A 16,108-nucleotide genomic window follows, 5' to 3' on the forward strand; every position below is an offset into this window, starting at 1 on the left:
CAAAGTAATTCACTCCATGTAACCTTGAGGATGACATTGTTAGCAACAACATATGGATTGATTTTTTTTTCTTGTTTACCTCTCAAGGAGAGTGGCTGCTTTTCAAGCTAGTGCTGAAATGTAATTGAAATACTTGTATGGTGGGGAACTAGGAAATAGTTGTCCTTGTTCATAAATAGCTAGCGTAGAGTTTGACATGAAATTATTACACATGCCACTGTTATCTGTTGTCACTGTTGACATGTTACAGTTTCACAACAGAACAAAGAGGAAGAGACACATCAATGTACTGTAGTTTCATCTGCCCCCATCACCCTTTTCAGCTTTTTGCTAACTTGAATGTTCATTCCTGTGGCATTCATATATTCTCTGTCGATTCTCTGTTTGCCTACCTGGCGTGTTTACAATAACAATATTCCTATTTATTAAAGATCATCAGATTGGTGTTCCCATTCTCTTAGACAGTGGTTCACAAAGTGGGATCCGGGGACCCTCAGGGGTCCTTGTGAAGGTTCCAGGGGGCCCCCAGCTAAATTAGTTGATATGATGTACAAAATCAGTTTAACCACTTTAACCCTACGGTAGACTATTTGAAAATAGCTCATCTACAGGCTCCCATCACATAAAAAACTTCAGATTTGAAAATGTGTGTGTGTGTGTGTGTGTGTGTGTGTGTGTGTGTGTGTGTGTGTGTGTGTGTGTGTGTGTGTGTGTGTGTGTGTGTGTGTGTGTGTGTGTGTGTGTGTGTGTGTGTGTGTGTGTGTGTGTGTGTGTGTGTGTGTGTGTGTGTGTGTGTGTGTGTGTGTGTGTGTGTATGTATGTATGTATGTATGTATGTATATATAAAAAAAAAAAAATCCCTGGCACACAATATTTTCAGATGGGGGTCCGCGGCCAAAGGCATATTAATTTGGGGGGTCCTTGGCATTAAAAAAAGTTTGAAAACCACTGCTCTAAGAAGTCTAATGACTCCCTGCTGTGTGTATGTGTGCTCCAGGTACGAGGGAAGCCAGCGGAAGCTCCACGGGCCAGTGGGTCTATGTCAGCGACACCACTGTTCAGACGGTACCAGAGTCCAGGGTCCTCAACTCTCAGGCATACCTGCTGTTCTACGAGGAAATGCTGTAGTACAACTACAGGGAATTTTGTTAATGATGTCAATCTTTTATCTGCTCTTCAGAGCGTGTACTATCCTTAATACCATTATCTATAAATAGGAGGCGTGAGAACAACCGAAAGATGTTTCAGTTTTGGCCCGATGGGCTTTTCACGTAGCTGTTATTTGATTACGGTTCCTTGATTTGAAATTGGCACTTTATATCTGACTACGTAGATCAATGAAAAGTTGACATTTTACATTAATTACTGCTGAAGTGATGCGAGTGTGCTGCTTTAGTGTAATTTGAGGGTCCCGATTTTCACTTCAGCATGTTTTTAAAACGTGCTCACCAAGGACCTCAGACATCTGAGACGGATTTAGAGAGTCATTGAACCATTTGAAGAGCGAGGGAGAAGCTGAAATGAGCTTTTCTTATACTGTACCTCTACAGCTCACCTGGGCCTGAGCTGCACACTGCATGAAGGGATCTGCTAGCCAACAAGAAACAAGCAAGACTTAACGCATGTTGGACTGTGCTCAGCACTGAATGGTTGAAGACGGTCATTTTCTGCTGTCTTTCTGTTTTCTGAAAGTCCTTAATCTTTTTTTCTGTGTGCGTGCGTGTGGGTGCGTGTACGTGTGTGCGCAGCAGAGAAAAAGAACATTTGCTTAAAGATTAGCACAAATTAGGAAAAAGCTAAGTTATTCGCAACCTGCTGTGGTGGAATGGAATGTAGTTTTTTTTACACCAGAATACATGAATGTATATCTATTACTGATTTATATGATAGCCAAAGAAGAGTTTGGCAATTGAAAGTCCTAGCAGAATATATAAATTAAACACCCATGGTGTTTACTTCATAATGAGTTTCTTGGATATTTCCTTTGTCAAGGTCATCACTGAGGGTCTTGAGTGTTGCAACATTACAAGTAGTACTTATGTGATTAACAGAACAACAATTCACTCTGCCTCTGATGTATTTCAACTGTAGTTCTAGACATGCATCCGCAACATGTGACTCACTTTGATGTCGGGAACCCAGACAACTTTCTTTTATTTTTTCTCTATACCATCGCGAATGTTGATCGGATTTCTTTTTTTTTAAAGAGAAGAAAAGAGAAGAGCTATTAAGGCTCCAAGCCTGACCAAAAACATCATACATGAAAATTGCATGGGCTAATAGTATAGTGAATGCCTACTATTTTTATTGCCTAGTCTTAAATTCCCCTGTCTTGTGAGTTATTTATCTTTTTATATGAAAATATTTTAAATGAAAAAGTTGCTTGTCTGACAATTGCCAAAATATTCAGATGAGGTGAAGAATTTTCTGTACATTAGGATAAATAGGTTTAATGTTTCAAAAACACGCAAATTTTCAGTGCCTACATGTGTGCTTCAGATTGAATAAATGCAAAGGGGAATGTGTGGCATATTTATGTACGGTATAGCCTTCTGTATGCAAAAGTAAGTACAAAAGAATTTCATGTCTATTGGGGAAACAGTATAATAACATGTATATTTGGTGCCTCAGGCTTGCAGGGTTTTTCTTCCAGGCTGACATTTCTGGTTTGTTTCCTGAAAATGACTTTGGATTTCAGTTATAAACTGTTTAAAACTGTTAGGATATGTACAGTATATCAGATAGGCCTATATCAAAAAACAGAATAAATCTAATTTATGAGCTGTATACTCTTAAAGGCTATTATTGTCTTTTTTGGCACGTGTTATACTTTCTCGTACAAGGGGGTGACTTGGAAAAGATAATGATTTTGAACCAAAACAAAAGCGCAATGCAGGCGGCCAAGTCCTGGCCTGTCACTGCAGATACAGTACAGCCATATTCACTCTGTCGTTGGTGAAGATGTGCTCTGACGGGTGCAAAGCAGCGCTGTTTCGGAACATGTCGCGAGCTGGTGAAGAGGAGGTGGGTGTGGAATCGGGGAAAGGGCAACGTCTAAAACTATCAGCTAACCGTCCTCTTGTTCCGACACAGTATGACATCTGGATCACACTTTTGCGACATGAAAACAGGTTGTCAAGCCACGACCAACATAACGGCAAATCCTTTTGAAATGTATTTGTCTATTTTTAAAAGGAAGAGGCTGCTGCATTTTGCTTGAGGACATGCTGCTGATTCAGGATTAACTGTGATTTTAATCCCAGTTAATGAAAGGCTCCCAGCACTCCTGTTAAATGGCCACAAAACAAAACAAGAGGGCGATGGTAAACTCAACACTCATATCTTCAAATCTACCAGTAGGTGAAGGTTAAATTTCACTGTGCTCTGCCATGCGTGTCATTAACCCATTAAGACCTGAAGCCGATCCTACAAATGTCTTCCCAAATCCCAACAGTTTTCTGAAAAACGTATGTTTCTATATCAGTGGTGCTCAAACTTTTTCATGTCAAGGACCCCCAAACTTATATGTATTTAGCAGATCTACAAGCTGGTAGCGCGGCACTCGGTGCCGCGCTATGAGCTTGTATATCTGCTATTTTTGAATAGCCAAAGTGTAAAATAATGCTTTTTAGCTCAAATCAAGAAGTGACACAGAAAGGGTTAACCAGACCAATAAACCATTTTCAGTATCACACAACAAATGTGGGACACACCAGAAACAATGTAGCAAGCAAGACTACTTGCATGACACAGTGACTGCCATTGCACCTGATCCAAGACCTGAATAACAGACATAAAATAGATTTGCATATTGGATGCACATTACTCTAATTGACATTTTTTGATTTTCTGTGCATAGCTCTTTGTGTTGTGGTTTCAGCATGAAAGTATCATGTTTGTATAAGAGCATATAGGCTATAGGGTATAATCCCATCATGTCAGACTGACTGCAAGTGTCAGTCAGCCTTTTCAAGATAACGTTTTTTTTTATAGATGCAATCCATATCATTTTTCTCTTGTACGCATTATTTTAAATACATCAATAGATTTTTAACAGATTTCTTTGTTTTTGATGCAAAGACAAACATTGTCTCTGTAATAAGTCTACATTGCGAATAGCAACTACAATGAAAGAGGTTGACTGTTTGTTTGGACACAGTAATATTTTCACTATGACATCTTAGTTTGAAGAGGTATTAACTCAGCATTCACATTTTTGCATCCACATAATGTATGCTATTTGCACTGTTCTTTTTTTTGGGCGGTGAAACCGCCCCTATAAGTGAGGTTTGGATATTTGTACAAATTTGTACAACAAATCCTGCGCTGTGATTGGCCAAAATGTACCCCGCCTAACCCTACACCGTGATTGGCCAATCACAGTCTATTCAGGACTGTGATTGGCCAGTGTCACATGACACATGTGCATAGCCCTGTATAAGAAACCATAAATTAAAAAAAAACATAAATTTGTTTTTTTAAGTTATGGTTTCTTCCATCATAAAGAGTGTTTCAATAAATGTATTTATTTTTTGTACATGATTGGTTGACTCCATTCAGTATTGTGATTAGCTAGCAAGACACCGCCCACTTCACACAGGGTGTGATTTTTTTACCACATTGTAGGTTATTTGCATTGTTGTCACTGCTGAGGAGGCTCTTACTAAAAATTATTTCACTGCCTGGTGTTATGCAAGTGCAGTGTGACAATAAATATTTAGTTTAGATTATTATGGTGTAATGCTGGACTTCTCCAAAAGACTGTAACATGCTGCAGCAAGCCAGTGCACACACTATACTGTGCAAGAAAAGCTCAACATATTAGTGTAATTAAAGTAATGTGTGTGGATTTGGCCTCAAAAATAGGGATTGGTGAAGGAGGCTTGACATTATTTTAAGAAGACCTGATGTTATGTATTTAATGGATGTGCTATATTTTGTTTGTGTTTTTATAGGTTTATAATTATATATACATTACTCAAGAATTACTTAAGAAGATTACTCCAATGTTTTCTTAGCTGTGATCTGTTCTGGGTAAGAACAGAATCTAAGCACACTGAAGAGCACTCTTAGGGTGGCATTTGAGTTCTTAAGTGTGACATGTTTGTGCAAATTAACTGTTTCTTCTGTTTTCTCAATTCTAGAATTGTATTAATATAGGATTTAAATTACAATAATATTTCTATCTATATTATTTTGATAAATCTTGAAACATTTTCACTGGCAGAAAATATTTTCAGATGAGGATCTGCAACCAAATGCATGCATGTCAATTTGGGGGTCCTTGACATGAAAATGTTTGAGAACCACTGCTTTAGAGTTTTCAACGGGCCTGAAATTACAATCTAACCCAAACAGACCTGGTTGAGTTGAAGCCCACTCTTCCACACCTCATTGTTCTGACTATGAGACTTTTCAGTTTGTTCAATTGACGTTGCACTGTTACGACTGAGGTCATATTGTTGTTATATTTGTGTCAGGTGTAGCCCGTCTCTGTGCTGATAGTTGTGTATGCAAATGCGTGTGTGTGACTCCACTGATATGATCGCAATCCTGGGCACAGATCTACGCTGGTTTTCCTTCATGAATGAGGACCACTGTCTGCTGTGTAGAGCCTGTCTGTCTGCTGTGTAGAGTCTGTCTGGCTGGGGTTGCTATGATGCTCAATTTACCATATTAGGGACATCAACACACATGGACTTCCTTGATTGGCCAGCCCAACCTATCAGCGTTGTGGATTGGTCAGACTTTGCATGACGTTTGTGCCACTGAACCAATATAAGTGGTAGATTTAAACCCTGGAGGAGCTGTTGTGAGAAATGTTCTGGACACCGCATCTGAATATAGGGCCAGAGTTAGGAGGTCAAGCTGCTGTTGCCGTGGGAGACAATGTGTACTCATTTGGAGGGTGCCGCGACGTCAACGAGGATCAGATTGATGTTCACGTCTTAAATACAGTCTCTTTACGATGGAGGAAGCTGCCCCCAGTGACAACTGGAAGAGGAGAATGTCACCTTGAGGTTCCATCCAATCGCCACCACCACACAGCTGTACTGATAGAAGATATCTATGTCTGGGGGGGTTTTAATTATGACACGAAGGAGTACTGCAACATTCTTTATGCATTTGATGTCGACACCCACAGATGGTTCAAACCCAAGGTTTCTGGAACTGTTCCAAAGGCGAGGATTAACCACTCTGCCTGTGTCTTGGGGAAGGTCATGTATATTCATGGAGGATACAGTGGATACGGATACCTTAATGACCTGTACAAGTTGGACACCGCCACGGTGGTCTGGACTTTCATTAACACCAGACGTCCATTACCTGCTTCATCATCTCACTCTGCCACCATCATCGGGACAAAGATGTTTGTATTTGGTGGCTATGGGTTAAGCACCACGAAGGTGAACACAGTGTTTGACACAGAGACCAACTGTTGGCTGGAGACACCTTCTGCACCGCTTCGTCTGGTATCAGCCTTTACCTACAGAGAGCTGTATATATTTGGTGGCAATGAAAATTATCATAATACTCTCAATGAACTGTGGAAATTCAGTCCAGATAGCTTCTCCTGGAGGAAGGTTGAGCCCAGAGGGAAAGGCCCATGTTCAATGAATAGGATGTGCTGTTGCATTGTGGGGGATCGTGTCATCCTTTTTGGAGGATACGACACACCCAATGACCTGTACATCTTAGACTTGAGTCCTACTCTGAAGACATTATGCAAGCTAGCAGTTATTCAGTACCCTCTGGAGCAGTCAGGACTCCCGCACAACATAAGGTGGGAACTGGCAGCCTAGCCGTGGTCCAGAGCGTTACTGAGTTCTCTCTAACGCCCTGCCAGGCGCTCGGCTCTCAGCCCTGACAAAGAATTCCACTGCCCTGTGAGGCCTCCAACTGTATTAAAAAAAATCACACCCTGTGTGAAGTGGGCGGTGTCTTGCTAGCTAATCACAATACTGAATGGAGTCAACCAATCATGTACAAAAAAAGAAATACATTTATTGAAACACTCTTTATGATGGAAGAAACCATAACATAAATGTATGGGTTTTTTTAAGTTATGGTTTCTTATATAGGGCTATGCACATGTGTCATGTGACACTGGCCAATCACAGTCCTGAATAGACTGTGATTGGCCAATCACGGTGCAGGGTTAGGCGGGGTACATTTTTGTACATTTTTGTACATTTTTGGCCAATCACAGCGCAGGATTTGTTGTACAAATATCCAAACCTCACTTATAGGGGCGGTTTCACCGCCCAATAAACAAAACTACTTCGCTACTCACCAAAACAAGGGCTGTTTTGTGTTGTTGAAGGTCTATTCTCCACGGTCTCTCTAACGCCCTGCCGAGCGCCTGGCAGGCCGCTAGAGAACTCACTAACGCTCTGGACCAGGGCTACTGGCAGCCATGACTACCAACAGCAACAAACAGATCCAATAAGGGTGTGGTCTAATGTGGATATTAGACTTCATTCGACCAATATGTGACACCAGATCTAACTATTGTTCTGTTCATCTTGCTGGAGCTAACAGTGCCCTGGGAGGAGCGCATGGAGGAGGCCAATGAAAGGAAGAGGGAGGAATATGCTGAGCTGGTGGAGGAGTGTCGCAGATGGGGGTGGCGTGCACGGTGCATGCCCATTGATGTGTGGGGCCCATTGACTGTGCAAAGGCTGGTTAAGCCTCCTGGTTATCACAGAGACAACACAAGAAAGAAGATCAGTACAGCTTCCGGGGCTGCAGAGAGAGCCTCAAGATGGCTGTGGATCAGGAGAGACAAGACAGAGAGAGCCTCAGGATGGCTGTGGATCAGGAGAGACAAGGCAGAGAGAGCCTCAGGATGGCTGTGGATCAGGAGAAACAAGGAGTGGGCCAACGCTTCTTGGACATATCAGGCCGGGAACTGATCACTCCCGGTCGGGTGGCCGGGTGGATTTGAAATGACGGAGATGTCCGTCAATGGCAGGGAATGTGATTAATGATTATAATTAATAGTAATTAATATTAGTATGCCTCTTGTCTCACAGCCATAGTGTCATTGTGTTGGACTGGTCACATGACCTATGATTTACGTTCATGTTTGTCTTTCAATAATAATTTTGGTGGCATTGAATATTAATTAATTAATTAATTAATTAGCATTTCATGGTGTGTATCGTTAATTAAACCTTTGATCTCCAATCTCAGTAAATATGTGTGTATTTTGCTGTTCATTCTGTAGGTCACTGGTTCCCAAACGTTTTAGCTCAAGACCAAAAAAAGAAATTTGATGTCTGCCCAGGACCCAAACTAGTGAAAATAGCAGCTCTACAAACTCAGCTTGTACAGTAGATCTGCTATTTTCGCTAATTCTTACATAAAAAATAAAATGAAATAAAAATTCATTTATTTTTGTATTTTATTCATGCACGCAATATTCTTTTTAAATTTAGCTTTTATTGTGGTAATTTTTGAAAATCTTATTGAAATAATAATTAAAAACTAAATGTAGAAAACAAAACATAAGGGATATTTACTTAGTTGTGACCCATAAAAATCGGTACACGACCCACAAATGGGTCCTGACCCACTGTTTGGGAAACAGTGCTCTATGGTGCTGAAATGGTTAATTTGGCTACTTTTTCCAGCAACTCATGTAGGTCAATTACAGGTCATTACACACACCAGGAGCGCCGCGAATAAACGATACAAAAAAAGCGACACAATTATTTCACATCAAACTTTTATTTTGGCGATGCCTCCATTCATACAGGTTGATCATTTTATTTGCCTACCAATGACATCATTGATGGGGATTTCAAGCTAATAGAAACTACAGCCTTTCTCTTCCTGGAAAAGTATCTGAAATAGAAGCCATTGTTCAGTTTCAGTATTTATTAAATAAAATGAAACTATTTTGAACTTAAGTTTGAAATGACCAAACCTGCCTACCGATGATGTCACTGGTAGGCAGGTCTCTGAACTGCCCACAGCCCTCCTCTGAGACACAGAGCAAGTAGACAGACAATTTGTGACATCTTATAATGAGCATTAATGATGACCAATAATATGAAGATAAGATATAATATTATAATGAGCATTAATGATGACCAATTCAGAATCAGAATCAGAATCAGAATCATATTAGAATCAGAATCAGAATTATATGAATATAAGATATATAATATTATAATGAGCATTAATGATATTATAATGAGCATTAATGATATTATAATGAGCAAATGATGACCAGTTATATGAAGATAAGATATAATATATAATATTATAATGAGCATTATGAGCATGATATTAACGCCTGATCATATATAGTGATACCTGTATACTGTGATAATCAGTGTACCTCACTGTAAATGACCCCAGGGCTCTGTGCTTTTATTTTGTTATTTGGTTTTGTGTGTCAGGTGTTTTGCATTGATGTTGATTTTATGTTTCTTTTGAGGCGCTTTTATTTTGAAAGGGTTTGCTTGATTTGTAATTATTATCACCTCAGCTCAGTGAGAATTGTTTGTTCCTGCATCAGTGTTAGGTCTGTTCTGCTTGACTGTAGGGTCAAAGTTTTAGCCCCCTGCCCAAGTGGGCACAAGGTATGCTTTCAGTTGTTTTAAAGTGTGTTCATATACTTTATTTGTCTAAGGTCTGTTTTATTTATAGTATTCATTGTGGATTGTTTTAGTAATTTGAAAAATGTTTAATGTTCAATTGTTTGTTCGTTTTTTACAGCCATTACGTTGTTGGTTTTAAATACAACTCATCAAAACAACCAGTAAAACCCCATCATTGGATGGGGTAACCTACTACACCTACTACATTGTTTTAGAGAACAATATTTTGTCATTTCAGAAGCATGCTCTGGCAGTGTGCCACACCGGGGGTGAGAGCGTGGCGCCTCACTGGACTCAAGGCTGTAGCCTGCCAGAGCATGAGATCTACATTCCTGTCAAGTCAGGCAAAATGTGGAGTTGCACTGAATTTGGAGGTGAGCAACATGATTTTTATTATCAAACAGGGCTTGGCCATATTTCATTTTATTTTTTTCAATATTTTTCTCATGCCTCAGTCAATTTAATTTGGATTGTCCAAGAGAAGTCCACGATACACCATATTTGGTCATGGCTAACTGGCATGTTTTGGCAGGAGGCTTTGTGATGTGTGTGTATAGTTATGCTCGCTTTGCTTTTTAACTTGACCCAGACAAACCTCACTGAGCCTCTAATACCATACCATAACTTACGGTCCTCAAGTTAAACTTACAAAGGGGCATCTACAGGTGGGACTAGGGGTTTGGCGTACACTCCAAGGAACACAATTGGCCGAGTTTGCTGGTGGGAAGCCGGGCAAGGAGGGTGATACTATATGGTCATATTCCTTGCTACTGCAATGATCATTCCATTCCATCTTTCATGTTAGGGGGACCCCTTAAATACAGGGGGATCCCAATGTTGTGGTGTATTTTGAAGACTAGGCCCATTGTAAGTGGCTGTACTCTGTCCTCAACCCCTAAGCCATCCAATCCTAGCAAAATGAGCAGGGGTTAGATGTTTTTTGTGATTGAGGCCAAGAAGTAGCCTTACTAGTTTGTTTTGGGATGTTTGGAGCCTTGTTTTTAAGGCCTTGGTGGTGTCTTTGACGAACGACACTAGATGGGGGTGAGCAGAATGGTTGGGTGGTCATAGGGCTATTCATATGTTTGTGTTTTGATAATAATAAATATACGCATTAGGCTTTTGGTCTCAAGGCAGAGGCTCTGAGCCACTACTGCGCTATATATATTATAATAGTCAAGTGAATTATTCTCACTTGCTTCTGTTTACTTGTGTTGAGCTTGTTCTATTTAAAACCGTATAAAAGATACGGATGATCTCAACCTAGTGTTTCAATGAAGCCTTAGGCAAGTCAGGTTTTTCGTAGTTTAGCTTCAGGATTTGGCATATAATTATAATGAACATTAGGTGAGGACCAATTATATGAACATGAGGTTGAAAAGGGCTCATTTAACATACTCTAGTCTACCATATAGATTAGCCCCTACGGAACCTCTCCCTCCGCTAAGTAGCTCCGAGATGAGGTCCCTCTTTAATTCCTGCCGGCTGCGGTAGACATTTTCGCACATTTTCCAGTTTTACATGTTTCTTACCCCTTTCTGCACATCGTATCCAAAAAGCAAAGCAATTGCGCCACTCTCAGATGTTTTAAGCTCTAGCGGAACATAACAGCTTCCAACGTGTTGAAGAAAGTATTTAATTTGCATCGGATTTCATCTGGTTCCATAATATTTTGCATTAGAAGATGCAATTCAACATTTGACCAGTAGGGTAATCAGTAATGTTATCTCTACGGGCGCAACTCTTGCGCAATGTCTTAAAAACATGGAACCGGATGAAATCCGATGCAAATTAAATACTTTCTTCAACACGTTGGAAGCTGTTATGTTCCGCTAGAACTTAAAACATCTGAGAGAGTGGCGCAATTGCTTTGCTTTTTGGATACGATGTGCAGAAAGGGGTAAGAAACATGTAAAACTGGAAAATGTGCGAAAATGTCTACCGCAGCCGGCAGGAATTAAAGAGGGACCTCATCTCGGAGCTACTTAGCGGAGGGAGAGGTTCCGTAGGGGCTACCATATAGATTAGTTAAAATAACATTTCATTCACTACAATTGGTGTGGGATTGTAGCTTTTAAAGTCCTTGGTTTCAGCTGTATTAATCTCTCAAGAACAGATTCTGGAAACAGCAGAGGTCGCTGTTTTTCATTTTCAGTTGGATCTGGGTTCCCAGATTGCAGCTGTATACACGAATCCACGGAGCGCTGCCCTGGGCGCAGCCATTGCTGCGGTGTCAACGCTCCGCGGACGCGACACCGCAGCAATGGCCGCCTACAGGCAGCTACAGGCAGCGCGTCTGTGGATTCGTCTATAGGCCAGTTAGTCTCTGGTCTCTTAAGGTTTACTGTCTTCTGATGTGAATCACAGGTTGTTTTCTTTTTGACAATAATATTTTTCGTTTGCTTTTTCTTCAAGTTCAAGAAGAAAAAAGCAGTCTCAGACTTTATAGTACTTTGCAATGTTATTATATTACCTCTGTTTTGTCAGATACCACACTACCACACTGGTCTATAGTGTGATTCTATGATGTACGTATTTGATTAGGCAGCAGAGAGATGGGATAAAAGCTGATACATATTGATTTCCTCAGCCAACATTTTGATGTGGCTTTCAAAAACTCAGTCTTTGGCACCTCCTAGAGGCGCTTGCCACAAAAAGCCCAGTAATTGGTATTAAGCCATTTCAGCTGACCTGTAATGAGTATTAAGGCGTGTCAGCTGTGTTAGCTCGGCTCATTGACTTAAGCACACCTGAAAGTTAATTTGTTTGTAGAAATATTTTCTTCACATGGACAGAGCTCCTCATTCTTTTCCCTGCATTTGTGCCTTGGAGAGCCTTTTCTTGTATGTTTTCATATTTTAGTTTCTACAGTTGCATTTCTGTATTTTGTGCAAATGTGCATATACATTTATGATTCATGTGGGTTTAAGTTAAAACACATTTCATGATGCTGTGGTTAAAAATCCTAAACTAAGCTGAATGTAGCTTTTTGTCATATGTTTAACTAACTTGCTTATTGCCATGATTGGAGATTATTGTACAGTATGTTCTGATTATACATCTGCATCATTTGTATGTTTTGTAACTAAGACATTGATATACTGTTTCAGTTTTACTTAAAAAAAATCCTGGATGATAAGAAGGATACAGTAAAGTCTTAAAAGTTACTACGGTGACTCCTTGATTCCATTGATGATGTTCGCTATCTGTCAAGGGATGTAGAAGGGACACGCATCTTATCTGAGACAGAATACCTCATGTAAAGACTACACTAACATATTGTCTATTCTTCCAGCCGATCCCATGCAAGGCTGTCGTTGCCCGGGAGAAAGGTAAGCTTTCCTATGAAGAAGTGATAGTGGCCGGGTACCGCTCCATAATTCCGACATCCCACTACACCGACTACGTGGCTTCCGCGTGCGGTTACAGTTAGGTATAGGGTTAGTAACCGTCGGAAAGGCGACATGTCAGCTTCCCGACATGTAACCGTAAAGAGATGAGATTATGCTTGGCTTTGTAAGTGTTTTACCTTGTTGATGTGGACTTCATGTTCTTTTGGAATGCCCACAATAGGCAGCCTTTCGAACAGTTTTATTCATTTATTTTTTATTCTTTCATGTGCCAGTGCTAATAAGACATTTAGTCACAACCATCAGATACAAATAATATAGGCTATTGATGTAATTAAGAGCCATACAAAAAAGCAAGGGAAGGAAAGTTGATATTGAAAAGACCAGCTGTTACACAGCTGATTGTTCTCGGACTAGATCTGAAAGAGTATGGTTCACAGCTGTCTCAATCTTTTTTTCTTTTTTTTTACCACCAAAGGAAGAAGTATTGTACAATACTTACTCTTACAAGCACAGTGTGCCATATGCCATCATGTTGTCAGAACAGAATTTGAGCATTACATGGTTTTGGTCCAGTTACATTGATGGAATGTGCTTTTCAGGTCTTAAGCACGAGCGTGTGCAGTCTGGGCTGCATGACCCAACAACCAGTCATCCTAGGCCATGAGGGTGTTGGTCGATTGGAGAGCACTGGTCCACTGGTCTGGTCACCAAATTCCGCATTGGTGAGTGACAAAAACAAAACGATATCCATGAATTCAAGTCTCCATGGGATGACTAATCGATAGAAAAAAAGTCATTTTGGGGGTGAACTAACTGGTTTGGTTTAGATTTGAACGTTTTAAAACCTATTCACATGTCACCCAACTGACAAATTGAGTGACTTAAATGAGTACAGCAGCAGATTAAACTTGGAATATCACCATTGCACAAATGTTATATAATTATTATCTATTAGTTAACTAATTAACATGCTAACTATTAGTCTTTTTCAAGCGTGTGATCTCGTCATCCCTTAGTTCCGTGTTAAGGTGAATATACTTGATTAATTTAATACACAGGACCACAATGAATCAAGCCCTTAAAGGGCAAGACCACTTTGGTAGAGGTTTGGGTTGTGTATTTACCTTGCCATGATGTAACTCCAAAGGTGGACAAGAAATCAAAAATAATTGCTCCATTGATTAGAAATTGATAATTAAAAATGTGCTCCCCATTGACTTACAGTGTACGGTAAAACATCTCTCAAAGTCACTCTTTAAGCACATGAACGAACACAAACACAGCTGATTCAGACGATATAGAACATCACCAAACCCAGTACTGTTTGTTTTTTTAATACAAATTTTAACTTCCTGCTGATTTTACAATTTGAAGATCCGGATCCGCGAATCCAGTCCAGGTTTTCTTCTTAATAAAAATAGCAAAATCAAGTTAACATTTTTATTAAAAAAAAAACAGTACTGGGTTTGGTGATGTTCTATATTGTCTGAATCAACTTTGTTTGCGTTTGTTTATGTGCTAAAAGAGTGACTTTGAGAGCTGTTTTACCTTACAATGTAAGTCAATGAGGAGCATATTTTGAATTATCTATTTCTAGTCAATGGAGCGATTTTTTTACAAATTTCTTGTCCACCTTTGGAGTTACATCATGGCAAGGTAACTACACAACCCAAACCAAGTGGTCTTGCCCTTTAAGACTTTTTGTGTTATTTTTGCACCATTGTATAATCGTACCACTGTACCACCACTGTACCAAGGTTATCATTTTGGATTTTTCATTGTAGTTTAGTTTTAGTTCGTTTGGACAATTTATTTATAAGTCAGTTAGTTTTAAGTTTATCTTCCCTTTAAAATAAATGTATAAAGATTTCATATCCCAAAAAGCTTATAAATTGACAATAAACTAAGGGCATTTTGTGTACAATTTCAGTTAGTTTTGTAAGCAAGCAATAAAAAAACAGTTCGTTTAGTGTAGTTTTTATTTCAGTTAAGGAAAACTAATTTTAGTTTTTATTTAGTTGGTTTTAGTTAACTATAATAACCACTGTATTTGCAAACTGTTAAGCAGAAAGTAATCGATCAAAAGACGCTGAAAGAAGTTAAGAAGAAATGGACCAAACTAAAGGCTGATGTGAAGCGCATGGCCAAGCGGAGGAGTTCTTGGGGTGCCACCGGCGGGGGGCCGACACTGCACCACCGCCGTCGCCGTCGCCCCCCCTTTATTTGATCCATACCGGTACATTTGTCCCATGATTTGACCATTAAACTATTCTAATAGGAGATGTGTCAATCTCAGGGGTCCCCTCAGCTGAGGGCTTGGACACGGAAAACAAAACAATATCCGTGAATTCAAGTCTCCATCGGGTGACTAATCGATAGGAAAAAAAGTCATTTTGGGGGTGAACTATCCCTTAAGCATTGAACTGGTTTAGATTTGAACGTTTTAAAACCTATTCACCCAACTGACAAATTGAGTGACTTAAATGAGTACAGCAGCAGATTAGACTTGGAATATCCACATTGCGCAAATGTCAACATTTGTCTCTTACATAATTATCTAATAGTTAACTAACATGCTAACTATTAGTCTTTTTCAAACAGGTGATCGTCATCACAATCTGCAACAATCCCAACCAGGCAAATGGGTAAAATTGTTTTTTCAACACAGAATCTTGTAAGGATAGTTTTCTGAATCTATCTAGCAGTGAAATGTGTTGTGAAGCAAACCTTTTACAGCCTGTGTTCAACATAATCAAAACATAGTAACAACAGCAGAACACAGCCCCAGGTATCCCACCCTGGGCTCAGTCAAATTAAAACTCAGTCAGCAGTCATCATTTAAATCGTGCTCATGCCTCAGGCTACTCACTCTCCTAGTGTAATCTCCCACATAAACAAAACCCCCCACCCCTTCATTTTTCTCTGCATATTCTTCCCTGCAGGGACTATATGCTGCAGGGTCTGCTCACTGACGGGACCTCCTGCTTCCCGGGAAAATGGGGCGAGACTGAAGCACTTCTTGGGGACCAGCACATTCTCTGAGTACACCAATGGTGGCTGACATCTCTCGCTGGGATCCCGAGGCTTGTGCCTGCTAGGCTGTGCCAATTCCCACAGGCTACTGTGCTGTACAGAACATTGCCC

The 16,108-nt window shown here is 40.0% G+C and overlaps 1 protein-coding gene across 4 annotated transcripts in view; it reads left to right on the forward strand.

Annotated features, from left to right (window-relative positions):
• Positions 1–2,782, forward strand: part of usp45 (ubiquitin specific peptidase 45) — a 49,401-nt gene extending 46,619 nt beyond the window's left edge. For all 4 annotated transcript variants that reach the window (XM_080426607.1, XM_080426608.1, XM_080426609.1 and 1 more), the window contains one exon: positions 998–2,782. In XM_080426607.1, coding sequence (XP_080282733.1) covers positions 998–1,128 — 131 coding nt within the window. In that variant the 3' untranslated portion in view covers positions 1,129–2,782. The remainder of the gene's footprint in view (positions 1–997) is intronic.
• Positions 2,783–16,108: the final 13,326 nt, after the last annotated feature.

The sequence above is a fragment of the Gymnoscopelus braueri genome (genome assembly GCF_963280865.1).
Source record: "Gymnoscopelus braueri genome assembly, chromosome: 4".
In the NCBI taxonomy this organism is placed as follows: domain Eukaryota; kingdom Metazoa; phylum Chordata; class Actinopteri; order Myctophiformes; family Myctophidae; genus Gymnoscopelus; species Gymnoscopelus braueri.